Source organism: Saccostrea echinata, unplaced genomic scaffold (genome assembly GCF_033153115.1).
Source record: "Saccostrea echinata isolate AGI-Se365-2 ecotype Australia unplaced genomic scaffold, CSIRO_AGI_Sech_v1 ptg000009l, whole genome shotgun sequence".
NCBI lineage: Eukaryota > Metazoa > Mollusca > Bivalvia > Ostreida > Ostreidae > Saccostrea > Saccostrea echinata.
Genome location: NW_026889758.1, coordinates 7,442,501 through 7,461,649, shown reverse-complemented (window position 1 = coordinate 7,461,649; position 19,149 = coordinate 7,442,501). Strand labels below are relative to the sequence as shown.

Sequence of the window (19,149 nt, the reverse complement as noted above, 5' to 3'; positions counted from 1 at the left end):
CGTATATTCGTTCGTGTGTGTGTTTTGGGGTTGGGACTGAGGTTCCTCATTCTTTTGGTAAAAAACATTTGCCGGGGGAGGGGCTTGAATGAAACTTTTCTTGCTAAACATACTAATCAAAACATTATTCTTTGGGTAAAAAGAAGCATAAAGAAGTGGGTTGTGTAAATACATGTTTGATGACAATGTTGTTTTTTTGTAAAGGATGCGTTTTATAGACATGATTCATTTACATATTTTAGCTATATAAGCATGCAATAAAATTCAATTAGCTTGGTATAAATTTTGCTAAAATAAACCTACAATAGTTTTAGATATAGATTAAAAAAAAACAAGGAGATTTATACCACTGTTTACGACCTAGTCGAAAAAAAAATTGGAATGATTTTATTTTATTTTTTTAATTATATTTGTTCTTCAATAAATGTACGTCAATTAGATATTTTTTTTTTTTATTGATCTATATTGATTTTATTAATGAATTAAATACATTCTCAGTCAGGTCAAAAATGCAGCATTCGGATGTAAATCGGGGATCTTTTCTATAGTTTTCAAAACATGCAAGTGTATTTATTTAACATGATTAAATCCCTCTATTTTTCTTTAAATTCATTTATTTAACTTAATATGTAATTTTTTTTTTACTAATTCTGATTTTATGGTTCATTATTCCATCATGGAGTGTGTATAGCGCACGTGCAAAACTTCACAGTTTGTCATGTACCTAATTATGTAATACCACATAATATTACGCACTTGTCGGGTATAGATGAAGATCGATAATTTAGTTTCATTGAGATTTGCAGTCTGTGTATACACAGTAAACATAAATTCAGACATCCATATCATTTCAGACAAATTTTAACAGTCTTCATACTCGTATAAGATACTGTAACATTTGTGAACTTGGTCTTTTGCCATTTTTCATCATATATGTATATAACGGGAATATTTGGAACTTTCGAGGAATTAAATTTTTTTTTCTATAAATTAAAATAAATGAATAAAATCGGTTATTTTCAACATCTTGCGAGCTACTTTAGACCATTAAATTTTCGATGTAATAAAATGAATTAGACAAAAAACAGTTGTCTCTCTTAAAAATTTAACTTCCATAACCGTAATTCAGGATTTTTTTTTTTTTTTTAGGTATATATACTTTTTTAAATTTTGGAAGCGAAATGCTTTATACTTTTGATTAACATCTTAAAACAACAGTTATTTTTGAATATTGTCGAGATTTTTAACTTTTACTGCTGGAAATTAACTTCCGTAACGATTAACTTCAGTAACGATATTTTTCACGAAATTTTAACTTATCGAATTCACGCGAGACTTCATGAATCAAACTTTAGTGTTCTATACTGAACATCAGAAAACAAAAATTGGTCAAAACCAGCTTTATTTAGAAAATAATAAGACTTGTTCAAGCATTAACTTCCGTAACATTCCTTGAAATCAATGTTATATTGAAATTGTTGTAAAAAGTTAACGATAGCCGATTTGTGGATATTTTTTTTTAAGTTAACTGATATGTTCTTTAGAGAATTATGATATTCATTTTGCTATTTGAAACAATTATTTTTTTTTTCATGTTTTATACCCTGAATTTGGTCCTCTTATCGTAGAATGACTGATAAAGATATTTCGTATACATGTACATGTCAAATATATGTAAATGTTGTTTTCTTAGTCATTTGGTCTATTTCCTTTTCTGCTAAACATATAAGGTGGTTGTATAGGAATAGCCTAAATTATTACCTTTCTCTTACCTGTAACATTTTGTATTTATTTAAATATAACTTTGTTGCATATAACCTGAAATAATAATTATACATTGATGTTAAAAAAGGACAACATTGAATATTTCAGATTTGCTGACACCTGGGCCTGGTACGATCAACTCCTATTGTTTAAACACCTTTTTGGTTCACACATACAGTGTAGTATAATTTGTATACATGTGATATACACCTGACCTAGTAATTTGAATCTGAATTCCAATTCACTGATCTTACATTGTTTAACTTACAGTATTTTTACATCTAGTAAATAAACTAATTCCTAAATTCTCATTAATTATTTTCACTTCCTTATAAGACATGTATACAATGTACTAAGTTTTACGTATCTTTGAAAAAGATTGTGTATTTGGGAACTGAGTCTGGGCCCTGATAGGGCGTTGTGTTTGACACAATAAGAACAGTTCTCCAAATACAATCTCATCCTTAGTATTATTAGTAACTCCTATGGTTTTCTTTGGTTTTAATTAAATTTTAATGTACATATTATGTGCTATTGTTAAGTTCATTCTTTATAAAATGCTAATGACCAAATAACCTAGCTTTATGCATTTTACAAAGTTTTGGTGTTCTTTGCGTATGTATTTCATTATAGTTTTCATATTTTTTAAAGCTCTAATTCCAACTTTTCCAACTCATTTTTACAAATTTTCTTTATTTTTCTCATTCATTTCTAAAAAGATTAAATGTTTAAGTGGAAAATAACAATATTTTTATTTTCCCCCCATATGATATCCAAAATATGTTTGTTTGGCTTTTCTTTAGAGGTTAATTTTCCATTTTCTTTCATTCTTTTTTTTTTAAATATCTATTTTTCAAATTCAAAATTATGGCTCTTATTTGGGGAGTCAAAATTTTTTAATAAGAAACTTATGTTATAATTTTTTCTATTATTATTAGTTTTAATACTTAATTATATCAGGGACCTATATACTAATATATAGGTCCCTGATTATATGTTGTTTTTTTTTAGCTAATATTCTAATATTCATATTATCCTGATGATCAACATCCTCATTATTATTATTATTATTATTTTTTAAATAAGGTATATAATATATCATTTACAATTTAAATAAAAACGTAATACGAGACTGACATATTACAAAGCGGATTAAAAAAAAACAACCGGGAGTGGTATACGGTATACTACGAAGCCCGTCAATGGCGGCTGACTTCCTTCAATATTTACGATAAAATGGGCTCTAAAACCTTAAGGGTAAGGATTGACCTCAAAAAGTTTATGTTTGTGAGGTATTAGTATCCGTATCAATTGATATTCACAGTCATTGCAGAATTTCATCAGTCATTTCGGCGCATTCTACTTACATTTCGGCAGAAACCCGACATTTCGGCGTTTCGTGTCACCCTAAATCTAGTGATATTGTACCAGAACTGGTTATGTTTGAATCAGAATGTTAAATGAGGAACGCCTATGATCCTATTCGGGGATATATATTTTAAGACAATACCTGCATTTATCTGAATTTGGTGCTTTTCTATTTCTTCATGTATCCAATTTTCCTCATCTAGTGATAAAGCCATGATTCGAATCATCTACTGCAGGTGAACAAATTCAATGTTATATATACTTAATAATATCCGTAGTTCATGGACAGACATTTTTACCATAAAATAATAAATCGGATGTTCATTCTCATAGACACAAAAAGTACCTTTCAAGAGTTTGCTACTACATATCCTTTTAAAATAACTTTTGTTTATGTTTATACATCATATTACATGTACTTTATTCTTAACCTTCCCGCAATTATCCCACTTCCGGCAAGGAAGAACAGAAAAACCTATATCACACGACTTAAAAACTTCCGGATCGTTTTAGTTCACTTCATGGTCTGAGACTAATTTTCAAGTCGGCAAGCAGAATTTTGGCTCTGTTTACGGAGACAAAAAAATAAAGATAAGTATGCCGTATATGGTTGTGTAGATTTTTAATTTTAATGATTTTTTCTTAAGTTTTTGTTTCCTCGATCATTGGTTAATGCATGCATAACACGTGCATTTTAGCAGGTGCCTGCGGACAGCCCCCCTCCGAATATACACCTCGGATCCAAAGATATTTTATTTGTCTTCTTTCATAAATTAATCTTCTAGCACACATTACAATGAAATCCCAAAAATAACGAAGAATTAACGTTTTATTTAAAAAAATCATACCCGCGGCATTATTCTTTTTTATAATACCGCGGGTATGATTTTTTTAAATAAAACGTTAATTCTACGTTATTTTTGGGATTTTTCATATGGAATACATTGTAGATATGTACTAGAATATTTTTTCGGAGTTTTTTCTTCTTTTTTTTCAAGATAATAACTTCAGATTCTTTAGTCCCTGAGTCAACTGATTCCTTTCAGTAATACATTATCTGTCTACTTTAATTATGTTCCCCAAACGAAGTTTGGGAACATATTGTTTTTACTCTGTTTCTTATTATTATTAAGGTCTTCCGTCTCCACGGAAGACCTTATAGTGATTCTATTGTTTCTTATTAAGGTCTTCCGTCTTCACGGAAGACCTTATAGTGATTCTACTGTTTCTTATTATTAAGGTCTTCCGTCTCCAACGGAAGACCTTATTGTTTTCGTTCGGTTTCTTTTTCCCTATTATTATTATTATTATTATTATTATTATTATTCTTACCGATTTTGTGCACGCAAGTTCTCGGTAACGTCTTGGCCGATTTTCATGAAACTTTCAGATCTGATAGGTATTGATCTGAACCTTATTGGAAATTTTTTTCGTTGATGACGTCACTTTCCATCTCGAGATATTTAGGATTTTCTGATTTTCAGAGGGTCGGCTTGTCCTGGAAACTCCTCCGAAACGACTTAAGATATTGAGTCAAGATTTTCAGTGAAGGTAGGGGAAGGTTTGTAGATTTGCAGGCAGGTGTCCAAATCTCTCTAGCTCAAAAGGCGCCGAAGCTCGGTAGGGCTCAAAAACTGTCTCAGAAACATCTCACAAAATTTTACACCTTTTCTTTCATATCTTCATACATGTTAATAATTTGTTAAAATATATAGAAGAAAAGTTGTGCAGAATGATACGACCTTTCATTTGATATCAAGAAAAAGGGGCTGACCCCTCAAATTAGGGGCTGAGAGGGGCCAAAAGTCTTTCATCTATAACTCTTTAACCATCAATAATTTGTAATACATTATTGAAGCAAAAATGTTTATCTTAACAATTTAAAACAATATATGATAAGATTCTGATCATATGTTACGTAATAAGGGGTCACAAGGGGCCAGAATGCAAAATCTTTGACGCTTTATATTTCGAAAAGGAAGAATATTTTGATAAGCAATACTGAACAAAAGATGGTCAGAATAATGTTCTAAACAACATGCACTCTTTCAATTTTTGTCAGACGGCCCCATTAAGGACCTGAAGGGGTAGCCCCTAAATATTTCCATTCAGTATATCTCCACAACGAAAAGAAATCTCTGAATAGTTGTTGAACAAAAACTATTCAAAATCACAAGACCTTTCATTTGATATCAAGAAAAAGGGGCTGACCCTTCAAATTAGGGGCTGAGAGGGGCCAAAAGTCTTCCATCTATAACTCTTTAACCAGCAATAATTTGTAATACATTACTGAAGCAAAGATGTTTATCTTAATGATTTACAACAATATATGATAAGATTCTGATCATATGTTATGTAATAAGGGGTCACAAGGGGCCAGAATGCTAAATCTTTGACGCTTTATATTTCGAAAAGGAAGAATATTTTGATAAGCAATTATGAACAAAAGATAGTCAGAATAATGTTCTAAACAACATGCACTCTTTCAATTTTTGTCAGACGCCCCCATTAAGGACCTGAAGGGGTGGCCCCTAAATATTTCCATTCAGCATATCTCCACAACGAAAAGAAATCTCTGAATAGTTGTTGAACAAAAACTATTCAAAATCACAAGACCTTTCATTTGATATCAAGAAAAAGGGACTGACCCTTCAAATTAGGGGCAGAGAGGGGCCAAAAGTCTTTCATCTATAACTCTTTAACCATCAATAATTTGTAATACATTATTGAAGCAAAAATGTTTATCTTAACGATTTACAACAATATATGATAAGATTCTGATCATATGTTACGTAATAAGGGGTCATAAGGGGCCAGAATGCAAAATCTTTGACGCTTTATATTTCGAAAAGGAAGAATATTTTGATAAGAAATACTGAACAAAAGATGGTCAGAATAATGTTCTAAACAACATGCACTCTTTCAATTTTTGTCAGACGGCCCCATTAAGGACCTGAAGGGGTGGCCCCTAAATATTTCCATTCAGCATATCTCCACAACGAAAAGAAATCTCTGAATAGTTGTTGAACAAAAAGTCTTCAAAATCACAAGACCTTTCATTTGATATCAAGAAAAAGGGGCTGACCCTTCAAATTAGGGGCTGAGAGGGGCCAAAATCTTTCATCTATAACTCTTTAACCATCAAAAATTTGTAATACATTACTGAAGCAAAGATGTTTATCTTAACGATTTACAACAATATATGATAAGATTCTGATCATATGTTACGTAATAAGGGGTCACAAGGGGCCAGAATGCAAAATCTTTGACGCTTTATATCTCGAAAAGGAAGAATATTTTGATAAGCAATACTGAACAAAAGATGGTCAGAATAATGTTCTAAACAATATGCTTCCTTTCATTTTTTTGTCAAACGGCCCGATTAAGGACTTGGAGGGGTGACCCCTAAATATTTCCATTCAGCATATCTCCACAACGAAAGGAAATCTTTGAATATTTCTTGAAAAATCGTTTCCAAAATCACAAGACCTTTCAATTGATATCAAGAAAAAGGGGCTGACTCCTTAAACTAGGGGCTCAGAGGGGCCAAAAGAATGTCATCTATAGCTCTTTGATAATGGTATATAAATCAAAAGAATAAAATCTAATTGGGGAAGTCTATATATTATTATCTTTTAACAAAGATCATAATCAAAATCATATCTCATCTTATCGAGAAATCGGACGGAAGACCTACTCGTTGCTCGCAACGAGATCTCATCTAGTTATTAAGGTCTTCCGTCTTCACGGAAGACCTTATAGTGATTCTACTGTTTCTTATTATTAAGGTCTTCCGTCTTCACGGAAGACCTTATAGTGATTCTACTGTTTCTTATTATTATTATTATTATTATTATTCTTTTTTTTGACAAAATTTTGTGCACGCGATTTCTCGAAAAGTATTCAGTCGTTTTCAATGAAACTTTCAGGAAAAATCAGTCATTGTATGAACTTTGTTCATCACAAGGAAAATTTGGAAAATTCCATTTTGGTTCCAAGTTACGGGCAATTTCCTGATTTTAAAATGAAATTTTGTCGCCCCTTTTTTTCAAGAATGGCTAAAGATATGAACTGGAGACTTATTGGAGAGCATAGAACGTGACTTCTAAATTTGCAGAATTGCCTTTTCGTTCGTCGTCGGCACTTCCGGTCGTCACAGGAAGTGATCAAAGAAATCGTAAAATTTCAACTTTCTTTTTTTAAATCAATATTTACATCACGTTATTGCATCTCTTTTGTAGTTTCGAAATATGTTGGTCCCACCGGAAACAAAAACGTCAACTTCCGGTTATAAGAGAAAAACTACATAATTTGAGTATTTTTCTTTCCCATTAATATCCTTTGTAGATAAAGTATTTGAAATGAATTTTAAATATGTTATTTAGACTGCAAATATCTAGAGTAACCTCAAATATCTTTGTAAAATTCACTTCCGGTCGCGTGTTTTTCTGTCCTCAAAATGAGAAGTTGTCTGAGCAAGATCTCGGAAACGGTGAGAGATTAAAACTCCAAACTTATATGACCAACAGACCTTAAGATGTAGGCAAAACCATTTGGGTTCAGAGCGTCAGCCGTCACTTCCGGTCGTAACAGGAATTGATCAAAGAAATCGAAAATTTCAACTTTTCTTTTTTTAATTAAAAATTGCATCACTTTATTGCATCTTTTTCGCACATTCGAAAGATGTTGGTTCCACCGGAAACAAATACGACAACTTCCGGTTAGACGAGAAAAACTAAATAATTTGAGTTTTTTTAATTTCCAGTAAATATTCTTTATAGATAAAGTATTTGAAATGAATTTTAGATGTGCTATTCAGATTGCAAATGTCTAGAGTAACCTTAAATATTTTTTTCAAAAATTCACTTCCGGTCGCGTGTTTTCCTGTCCTCAAAATGAGAAGTTGTCTGAACGAGATCTCAAAAACAGGTAAAAGATTAAAACACCAAAATTTTAAGAGTAATGGACGTTGAGGGGTAGGTGAAATCATTTGGGTTAAACGCGTCAGTCGTCACTTCCGCTTGTCACAGGAAGTGATCAAAGAAATCAAAAATTTTAACTTTTCTTTTTTAAATTAAAACTTACATGACTTTATTGGATCTCTTTTGCTGTTTTGAAATATGTTAGATTCCACCGGAAACAAAAACGTCAACTTCCAGTTTTAGGAGATAAACTACGTTATTCTTATATTTAACTTTCTCATAAATATCCCTTATCAATGAAGTACCTGAAATGATTTTATGCATGTTGTAGATACTGCAAATGTCTAGAGAACAGTCAGAGATTTTTATAAAATTCACTTCCGGTTGTGTGTTTACCTGTTCTCAAAATTAGAATTTAGTCCCACAATGTTGTTCAGCAACAGTAAACGACTGAGGACTAAAACTTTCAGGACTGATATTCAGTCATCAGATTATTTGAATCGTGAGAAAATCTTGCATCGCCGTTACTTCCGGTCGTGAAAGGAAGTGATGTAAAAAAGTGAATGGTTAATGGTTAGCACGTTGGATTTTCATGCTGACGATTAGGATTAAATCTCCAGAGTGTCTGAATTTCTTTTATCACTTTTTCAGCTTGAATTTTCGTTTTTATTTTCAGAATCGGACGGAAGACCTCTCATTGCTCGCAATGAGTTTCTAGTTATTATTATTATTATTATTATTATTTTCCCCAAAATTTTGTGCAGGCGATTTCTCAAAAACTATTCAGTGGTTTTAAATGAAACTTTCAGGAATTATGCGTCGTCAAATGGACTTTGTTCATCAGAAGGAAAATTTGGAAAACTCGCTTCCGGTGCCAAGTTATTGACATTTTTCTGATTTTAAAATGAAATTTTGTCCCCCCTTTTTTTCAAAAATGGTTTAAGATATGAACTGGAGACTTGTTAGAGATGATAGGTTATGTCTTCTAGATGAGGGGAATCACCTTTTTGTGCGTCGTCAGTACTTCCGGTCGTTACCGGATGCGAATTTAAAAAAGTCGAATTTTTAAACTTTTTTGTTTTTCTATATTTTTCTTTTATTTTAATAAGGTTAATAGAGGCTCTTCTGAAAATGCTTAATATATAATTTATTTTAGAATTGATCAATCCAAACTCTAGATATTCGCATTTCTAAATTTGAAGCGGGTCCAAAATGGCGGCTGTCTCCGTAAACTCCGATAAGTAGGTCAGAATTTACGGAGTCAGCCGAGCGTTTGTTTGAATGAAAGTACCATAAGGATCAAAGAAATGTGAAGGAATTGTTGGATTGTCACATCACAATTACGTTGCAATTCTGTTTTGAACTAGAGTTTTAATCCGGGGTTTCCTCAAACGTCTACAATAATTGTTCTTGTCTGTATCTCAAAGTAGAAAAACGACATGACTACAAGTGGAAATACGATAACTACAACGTTTTGTTTTACACCATGGAAAAACTGATCCTAAACCATGGTAATAAGTAATAGCTTTTCAAGAAACTTGCCTGACTAAAGCAATCAATATATAGTAATTATTACGTGGCCATTGTTTTTTTTCCCCATGCAGGCTTGTGTCATATTAAATGAACAGAAAAGACAAAAATAAGAAAACCATTTTTTTTTTTAAAGATTGTTTAATGAAGTTGATATAAATTTTTTTTTTCTAAAAGATGTTGTTATTGAACATAAATGGTATCAGATTCCTTGACCGCCGCAGGACGAGACATGTTTTTGGGCGAAACATTCCAGTCTTTTCATGAATGTGTAACTAATTGTGATAGTCCACTTTGGGGGTAAACAGGAAAATAAAACTTCTTACCTAAATCACTGCTTTAGTGTTACTTATCCATACGATATATGATAAGTACAATATGATAAATATACTTTCTCAAGCTCGATATTCAGGTTATAAGAAGATACATTTTGAAATTTCATTGAAGGAATCACCATTCAATAGAAAATACATTCCAAAGGATATGCGCGAATATTTACCCGTGACGTTTCACGCGAAATAATGTATCGTGACCAACCTTTCGTAGTAGACAAATGGTCTGATGCAGAAGTATATAGAAGTGCAGAAAAAGATTACATGACATGCCTGTATATGGAATTACATGAAATAAAAAGTTGAATACATAAAGAATAAAAGAAAGTAAACTGTATCATCAGATAATGGCTAAAGATATGAATAAGAAACTTGCTGAGGTGATAGAGCATCAAATGTAGATATATTGATCGACCATTAATTTTCGTCGTTCTTACTTCCGGTCGCAAACGGAAGTGAATTCAAAAATGTTAAATTTGCAACTTTTCTGTTTTTCAATATTTCTCTCTGGGATTTAAAGGGTTAATAGAGAGTCTTCTTGGAGTTTTATGTATGTTTTCTTCTTTTTGATTGAAAAAGTTTGCAGTGATTTTAATAAAATTCACTTCCGCTCGACTGTTTACCTGTCCTCAAAATTAGAATTTGTTCTCACAATATTGCTCGGCAACAGTAAACGACTGAAGTCTAAAACTTTCAGGTCTGATAGTCAGTCATCAGTTTATTTGAATCGTGAGAAAATCTTGTATCGCCGTTACTTCCGGTCGTGACAGGAAGTGATGCAAAAAAGTGAATGGTTAACGGTTAGCTTTCTTGGATTTTCACGCTGAATTTCTTTTATCACTTTTTCAGTGTGAATTTTTGTTTTTATTTTCAGAATCGGACGGAAGACCTCTCATTGCTCGCAATGAGTTTCTAGTTATTATTATTATTATTCTTTTTTTTGACAAAATTTTGTGCACGCGATTTCTCGAAAAGTATTCAGTCGTTTTCAATGAAACTTTCAGGAAAAATCAGTCATTGTATGAACTTTGTTCATCACAAGGAAAATTTGGAAAATTCCATTTTGGTTCCAAGTTACGGGCAATTTCCTGATTTTAAAATGAAATTTTGTCGCCCCTTTTTTTCAAGAATGGCTAAAGATATGAACTGGAGACTTATTGGAGAGCATAGAACGTGACTTCTAAATTTGCAGAATCGCCTTTTCGTTCGTCGTCGGCACTTCCGGTCGTCACAGGAAGTGATCAAAGAAATCGTTAAATTTCAACTTTCTTTTTTTAAATCAATATTTACATCACATTATTGCATCTCTTTTGTAGTTTCGAAATATGTTGGTCCCACCGGAAACAAAAACGTCAACTTCCGGTTATAAGAGAAAAACTACATAATTTGAGTATTTTTCTTTCCCATTAATATCCTTTGTAGATAAAGTATTTGAAATGAATTTTAAATATGTTATTTAGACTGCAAATATCTAGAGTAACCTCAAATATCTTTGTAAAATTCACTTCCGGTCGCGTGTTTTTCTGTCCTCAAAATGAGAAGTTGTCTGAGCAAGATCTCGGAAACGGTGAGAGATTAAAACTCCAAACTTATATGACCAACAGACCTTAAGATGTAGGCAAAACCATTTGGGTTCAGAGCGTCAGCCGTCACTTCCGGTCGTAACAGGAAGTGATCAAAGAAATCGAAAATTTCAACTTTTCTTTTTTTAATTAAAAATTGCATCACTTTATTGCATCTTTTTCGCACATTCGAAAGATGTTGATTCCACCGGAAACAAATACGACAACTTCCGGTTAGACGAGAAAAACTAAATAATTTGAGTTTTTTTAATTTCCAGTAAATATTCTTTATAGATAAAGTATTTGAAATGAATTTTAAATGTGCTATTCAGAGTGCAAATGTCTAGAGTAACCTTAAATATTTTTTTCAAAAATTCACTTCCGGTCGCGTGTTTTCCTGTCCTCAAAATGAGAAGTTGTCTGAACGAGATCTCAAAAACAGGTAAAAGATTAAAACACCAAAATTTTAAGAGTAATGGACGTTGAGGGGTAGGTGAAATCATTTGGGTTAAACGCGTCAGTCGTCACTTCCGCTTGTCACAGGAAGTGATCAAAGAAATCAAAAATTTTAACTTTTCTTTTTTAAATTAAAACTTACATGACTTTATTGGATCTCTTTTGCTGTTTTGAAATATGTTAGATTCCACCGGAAACAAAAACGTCAACTTCCAGTTTTAGGAGATAAACTAAGTTATTCTTATATTTAACTTTCTCATAAATATCCCTTATCAATGAAGTACCTGAAATGATTTTATGCATGTTGTAGATACTGCAAATGTCTAGAGAACAGTCAGAGATTTTTATAAAATTCACTTCCGGTTGTGTGTTTACCTGTTCTCAAAATTAGAATTTAGTCCCACAATGTTGTTCAGCAACAGTAAACGACTGAGGACTAAAACTTTCAGGACTGATATTCAGTCATCAGATTATTTGAATCGTGAGAAAATCTTGCATCGCCGTTACTTCCGGTCGTGAAAGGAAGTGATGTAAAAAAGTGAATGGTTAATGGTTCGCACGTTGGATTTTCATGCTGACGATTAGGATTAAATCTCCAGAGTGTCTGAATTTCTTTTATCACTTTTTCAGCTTGAATTTTCGTTTTTATTTTCAGAATCGGACGGAAGACCTCTCATTGCTCGCAATGAGTTTCTAGTTATTATTCTTTTTTTTTTAGACAAAATTTTGTGCACGCGATTTCTCGAAAACTATTCAATGAATTTCTTTGAAATTTTCAGGGATAAAAGGTCTTTATATGAAGTTTACATAAAATTCCGTTTTTTGGTAAATTCGGTTCCAGTGCCAAGTTATGGACAATTTCCTGATTTTAAAATGAAATTTTGTCCTCGAAGGATCTAAGAAACGGCTAAAGATATGAACTGGAGACTTATTAGAGATGATAGACCATGACTTCCAGATGTTCGAAATTACCTTGATTTTCGTCGTCAGTACTTCCGGTCGTCACCGGAAGTGTTCAAAGAAATCGAAAATTTCAACTTTTCTTTTTTTTAATCAAATCTTGCATCACATTATTGCATCTCTTTCGCGGTTTCGAAATATGTTGGTCCCACCGGAAACAAAAACGACAACTTCCGGTTATAAGAGAAAAACTACATAATTTGAGTATTTTTCTTTCCCATAAATATCTTTTATACGTAAAGTATTTGAAATGATTTTTAGATATGTTATTCAGATTGCAAATGTCTAGAGTAACGTCAAATATCTTTGCAAAATTCACTTCCGGTCGCGTGTTTTTTTCTGTCCTCAAAGTGAGAAAATATCTGAGCGAGATCTCAGAAACGGTATGAGATTAAGACAACAAACTTATATGAGTAATAGACCTTGAAGAGTAGGCAAAATTATTTGGTTTAAACTGTCAGCCGTCACTTCTGGTCGTCACAGGAAGTGATCAAAGAAATCAAAAAATTCAACTTTTCTTGTTTAAATTAAAACTTGCATCACCTTATTGCATCTCTTTTGCTGTTTTGAAATATGTTAGACATCTCCGGAAACAAAAACGTCAACTTCCGGTTTTAGGAGATAAAATACATAATTTCGATATTTAACTTTCTCATAAATATCGCTTAAAGAAAAAGAATTGAAATGTTTTAATACATGTTGTAGATACTGCAAATGTCTAGAGACACGTTAGAGATTTTTTATAAAATTCACTTCCGGTTGCGTGTTTTCCTGTCCTCAAAATTAGAATTTGTTCTCACAATTGCTCGGCAACAATGAACGACTGAAGTCTGAAACTTTCAGGACTGACAGTCCGTCATCAGTTTATTTGCATCGTATGAAAATCGTGTGTCGCCGTTACTTCCGGTTGTGACAGGAAATGATGCAAAAAAGTGAATGATTAATGGTTAGCACGTTGGATTTTCACGCTGAAGACCAGGGTTAAATCTCCAGAGTGTCTGAATTTCTTTTATCACTTTTTCAGCTTGAATTTTCGTTTTTATATTCAGAATCGGACGGAAGACCTCTCATTGCTCGCAATGAGTTTCTAGTTATTATTATTATTATTTTTCTTCCTGGGTACTTTTTTGTCCGTGAGTGATCTCCGAAACTACACATCCGATTGAGGTGAAACCTTTTTAGGGTGAATAGGAATGTTATGTAGATTTGCGGAACGAAGGTCATTTTGCGCGCAAGTGCATGCACGTGCGTGCGCGTGCAATGAGTAAAATGACCAATATACTTGATATAGCCATAACTTTCATATCTTTTGATGAAATGCTTTGATACTCAGGATATCAAGATATATTAATAGTGTAGACAAGATGACATGTCAGAATGCACATGAATGCACGTGTGCGCATGCGCAATGATTGAAATAACCAATACAAATGATATAGACTTAACTTATACATTTTTTGATGAATTGTTTTGAAACTCAGAATATAAATATATATTAGACGTGTACACAAGATGACATGATCAGCGCACACATGCATGCACTTGCATGCACGTGGCGTGCGCGTGCAATGAGTAAAATGACCAATGTACTTGATATAGCCATAACTTTCATATCTTTTGATGAAATACTTTGATACTCAGAATATAAGGATATATTAATAGTGTAGACAAGATGACACGGTCATCATGGACATGCATGCACGTGCGCGCGCTTGCAATGCGTAAAATAACAGATATACTTAATATAGCCGAATTTTTTTTATCTTTTGATGAAATTTGAATATAAAGATGTATTAAAAGTGTAGACAAGTTGACATGGTCATTTTGTACATGCATGCCCGTGCGCGCGCGTGTAATGCGTAAAAAAACCAATATACTTTATTGCCTTATTTAATGAAGCTTACAGGGAATAAGACACCAAAAGGACGTTGGGGAGCGTTTGGGGAACATCTGTAACGGTCCCCGTTACAATTAATACTAGTTTGATTGGTGCTTCTCAATGAGAGAAATACAATGTAAGTCCGCAGATCTATATCGAATGAAATTTGTCAGGGGTCCAACGGCAACGAGTTGACACAGGACCCCTGACGTTTGTGAAGATGAGTTGATACAGGACCCCTAACGTTTGTGAAGATGAGTTGATACAGGACCCCTAACGTTTGTGAGGATGAGTTGATACAGGACCCCTGACGTTGTGAGGATGAGTTGATACAGGACCCCTGACGTTGTGAGGATGAGTTGATACAGGACCCCTGAAGTTGTGAGGATGAGTTGATACAGGACCCCTAACGTTTGTGAGGATGAGTTGTTACAGGACCCCTAACGTTTGTGAGGATGAGTTGATACAGGACCCCTGACGTTGTGAGGATGAGTTGATACAGGACCCCTGACGTTGTGAGGATGGCGATGTTATAAAATACAAAGCTTCTCTAATAGAGCTCCTCTTTTCTAGAACACCACGAGTATGAATTAATTTTTAATTATAAACGCTTATTCTAGGTATCTCTCTCTCTCTCTCTCTCTCATAATATTGAACATATTGTATACTAGAAGAATAATTTCTGAAATAAAACAATACTAAATAAAAATCCCCATCCCAATTTATACCGTGTATGGCTCAAGAGTTTTCAATCTATTTCGCAATCAGAGGGTTTCTGATCCGCACCGCGCTTCCAAAAACGGTGAAGAATCCGGAAAAAAAATATCCCACCCTAAGCGTATTTTTAGTTGAGGGTTGATTTTTTTTTAATTTTGCGATAAAAACTTCAGACTCCTGTGCAGGCGCGTAGCTGCCTATACGCAAGTACGCAAATGCGTACACATCATTTTCAAAAAAAAAAAAAATTAAGAGAAAGTTTTGCAGAAAATGAAATTTACCATCCAGTAAATATCTGTGTTTCAATCATTTTGTGCCATATTGTTCCTATTCAAATTTTATACAATATTTAAATTATAAATCTGGTAATACCTGTAATATATAAATGTTCTGTAATAAATGGATATTTTTTTAAAAAAGATCTTTGAGAAATGAAACTTCAATCACATCGTAGAATGGTTTGATATTGTACTGTATGATTTACTGTATGATGTACATGTACTGTAAAATATAGTATTTTCGATTTTAAATCACATTTATTATACTTGTCGTTGAACGTTTAAAAGAGCAGACGATACCAACATATACCTGTACATGTATCGGTAAAATATTCAGTCTCAATTATATGTACGTATCCAAGGAAGTATTAACTTAAAAAACGGTATTTCCAAGTCATTTATTTTGTAAAGTAAGCGGAAAAGGATTGAAATACTTGGTAAAACCCGGGAGCTTCCAGGGGCTTCGCCCCCTTGGCCCCCGCCAGGGCTTCTCCCTGAACTCACTGGGGCAGACCCCGTGTCGCTCTCTGCGTACACTTCATTTCAACTCTGGCTACGCGCCTGCTGTGGAAGTAGTGTGGATCAGAAACACTTAATTGGCTAGCAAAGATGTTCAGCAATATAAATAGCGAGTACTTTATTTCGCAAATAGTCCGAAATATCTTACGTTTTCCAGGCGTTTTTCACAATTTTGACATTTGATGTACCAGGAAAATTTCCTGGCACGTCAAATATCAAACCGTGAAAATTGCCTGGAAACGCCAGATATTTCGGACTATTTCGCAAGGTATGCTCCTCGGAAAATGACGCAATAATTAATTCTTCGTGTACATTTAAGAATTTAAAGTACTCCGTAGGGTGTATAATATATTGGGCGGGAGTTCCTGTCCACAAGCACCTGCGGTAAAAATACTTGGAATGCCTTTTTTCATTAAATAAGAATTCATGCATTCATAATAATTAAGATTGTTACTGCATGCACAGGTGTGTGGAATCTGTTTATAAAATGTTTGTTGTAGGTAATTTTTCAAATTGATGGTATGGATTATATCACAATATATGCCATTGAAAGTTAAAGTCGAAACGGCCCGGCGGTCTATATCGAGGTAAATCAAGTGTAAATTTAATCACCAGAAATTTAAGTCCTTGGCATAGTGTATACCTTTTATTTAATATTTAGTATACATTACTGTTTTCATTTTAAGAATAAATATTTCATTACACCGCATCTCAGACTCAGATTTCACACATTTTCGTTTTGAACACTTATACCCAAAATCTTCATCTCATTCTTCCATTGGATATGTAAAGAAAATTGAGTATTCAGACTCATATCACAGGCATTTCAGTGAAGTATGGACCCCCCTTTTTCCATTTTTTTTATTTTTAAATCTGGGGTAGAGTAAACTTTTTCCTATTTTTGTATTCTAATATGCACTATATGTTATCGATAATGTAACCCTTTTGTCTCTATAAGCTGTATATATCGACTGATAAAAAGAGAGTCTCTCTTTTTATTTATCAGTCGAAAACAACTTGATATATTTAAAAACAGCTTATAGAGACAAAAGGGTTATATTATCGATAACATATTAGAATACAAAAATAGGGAAAAGGTGACTTGATCCCAGATTAAAAAAAAAAAAGAAAAAAAGGGGGGTCCATACCCCAAGTGCCTGTGACTCGTATGATCTGTCCTGGCAGCTGATGAACTAGGGCACGAAATGTATTTTCATCTCATCAACTTTGTTGAAATGCCGATCCATCCTTAGGAAATCAACAATATGAATTTCTTACTAAAGATTTTAATCTTTGTAATGAGTATTTTATGGTAGTTCTCCAGTGAAACAGGGTTCGTCGTTCACAATATTCATTCGAATTACAACTAATCGCTATCATGTTGGAATTCAACTCCGATAACTGTTAAAAACCCCATAAAAGTAGAAAACACATTATACAGGTTATGTCCTTTTGTCAGTTCTTTTTGCAAGATTTCGAAGAAAGTTACGTAGAAAAAAGTTCCCGTAGCCAGACTCTGCAGTACCCCGGCAGCAATTTTCTGCGCACGTGCATTGTCTCCGTACTCTGTTACCAGAAATCCAATGGCCACACCTACAGGTGCCACGGCAGAGAAAGCTATTAAAGACAAGATGACGGGCTGTGTCCTTTGTAGACTCTCACTGAGCTGGAGTCCTACACTGAAAGACACGATACACTTATGGAGAGCCAAAATTCCCAGTAGGCTCCACACTCCCGATTCCGTTTGTTCCAAACCCAAAGCGAGGCCTTCAAATATCATGTGGAACGAGAAAGCCAGCAACAGAACAAACGCTCTTAGTTTAGATAGAACACTGTCCTTTTGTACAATGTTTTTTTGATGCTCTGGCTTATCATCTGAATCGGGCGGAATTTGGGTATTTTTGCTTTTACCTCCCGTTTCCTCATCACGAGTAAACCCAGCATCTTTACTCTTTGTTACTTTTGTAAGTTCAATATTGTTCACTTCAATTTCAGTGTTTTCCATGGTAAAGTGATGACTGGCATCACCTTTACAAGTTCCTATCACATGTTCAATGAACAAGAGAAGAAAAAATCCCGCGCCAGATAACGCCCCAGAAATTGGGTATTCGATTGTAAATACGCCTTTTAATAACTCAGACGATTCTGGCACTAAATGCAAAATGGCTGTAGCGAAAAAGACACCACCTGCAAAACAGTTCAGAATGCTTATGTACTGCTGTAAACGATTTCCTTTTGGAAATTTCCTCTCCAAGAGGCTCAGTAATCCATGTGGTAAAATCCCAATAATAAATGTTGTAACAAAAAGAACGAAGATTGATATGATTTTGGCAGTGGATTTCATTATGAGCAGGTAAGTTTATGTTCGATGGTATGAATAACATGCATATACAGGGTACTGATAACGCTTAATCTAATGAAGGTTTATATCATAACGTCTTTTGACCTCGCTGAATTGATGACACGTACTTTTATTTTCTAACAATATTTTTCTACCTAGAGTTAAAAAAAATCCATCTGAACTGCAGCGGGTGAATATTCAATTATGAATAGAAAAAAGTAGAATTACCCTGTGTTCAGCCAAAAGTCTCTCTCTTAAATAGTTAATGAATGACTGGTTTGTCGTTCATAAATCTCATGATAAAAATGTTTTGGCTTCAGTATTAACCAGAAAAAGGACTTAAGGAAAAAAGAAAAGAAACCAAACGGACTCTTATATGAGATGTTCTTATATCAGAAACTGCAAACCTGAGAAAAAAATCTCTGCGCAAAGGTGTCTAAAAGACATGACTATTTTGTTCATAGAAACTGATGCTCTACATAATAATAATGGTGACTTTTTTGTCTACATAGTGGGGATAT

General features: G+C 33.5%; 1 protein-coding gene across 2 annotated transcripts in view; it reads right to left on the bottom strand.

The window, feature by feature from the left end:
• Positions 1-18,636, bottom strand: part of LOC133181695 (zinc transporter ZIP3-like) — a 30,758-nt gene extending 12,122 nt beyond the window's left edge. Inside the window, exons 1-5 of one of the 2 annotated variants that reach the window (XM_061316256.1) lie at positions 17,690-18,636; positions 9,801-9,859; positions 3,838-3,866; positions 3,497-3,504; positions 3,275-3,359 (exon numbers count right to left, since the gene is read on the bottom strand). In XM_061316256.1, coding sequence (XP_061172240.1) covers positions 3,275-3,359; positions 3,497-3,504; positions 3,838-3,866; positions 9,801-9,859; positions 17,690-18,631 — 1,123 coding nt within the window. In that variant the 5' untranslated portion in view covers positions 18,632-18,636. Of the gene's footprint in view, positions 1-3,274; positions 3,363-3,478; positions 3,548-3,837; positions 3,867-9,800; positions 9,860-17,689 lie in introns of those variants that run through there. The other variant, XM_061316255.1, reaches the window with a different exon arrangement.
• Between the last annotated feature and the right edge of the window lie 513 nt (positions 18,637-19,149).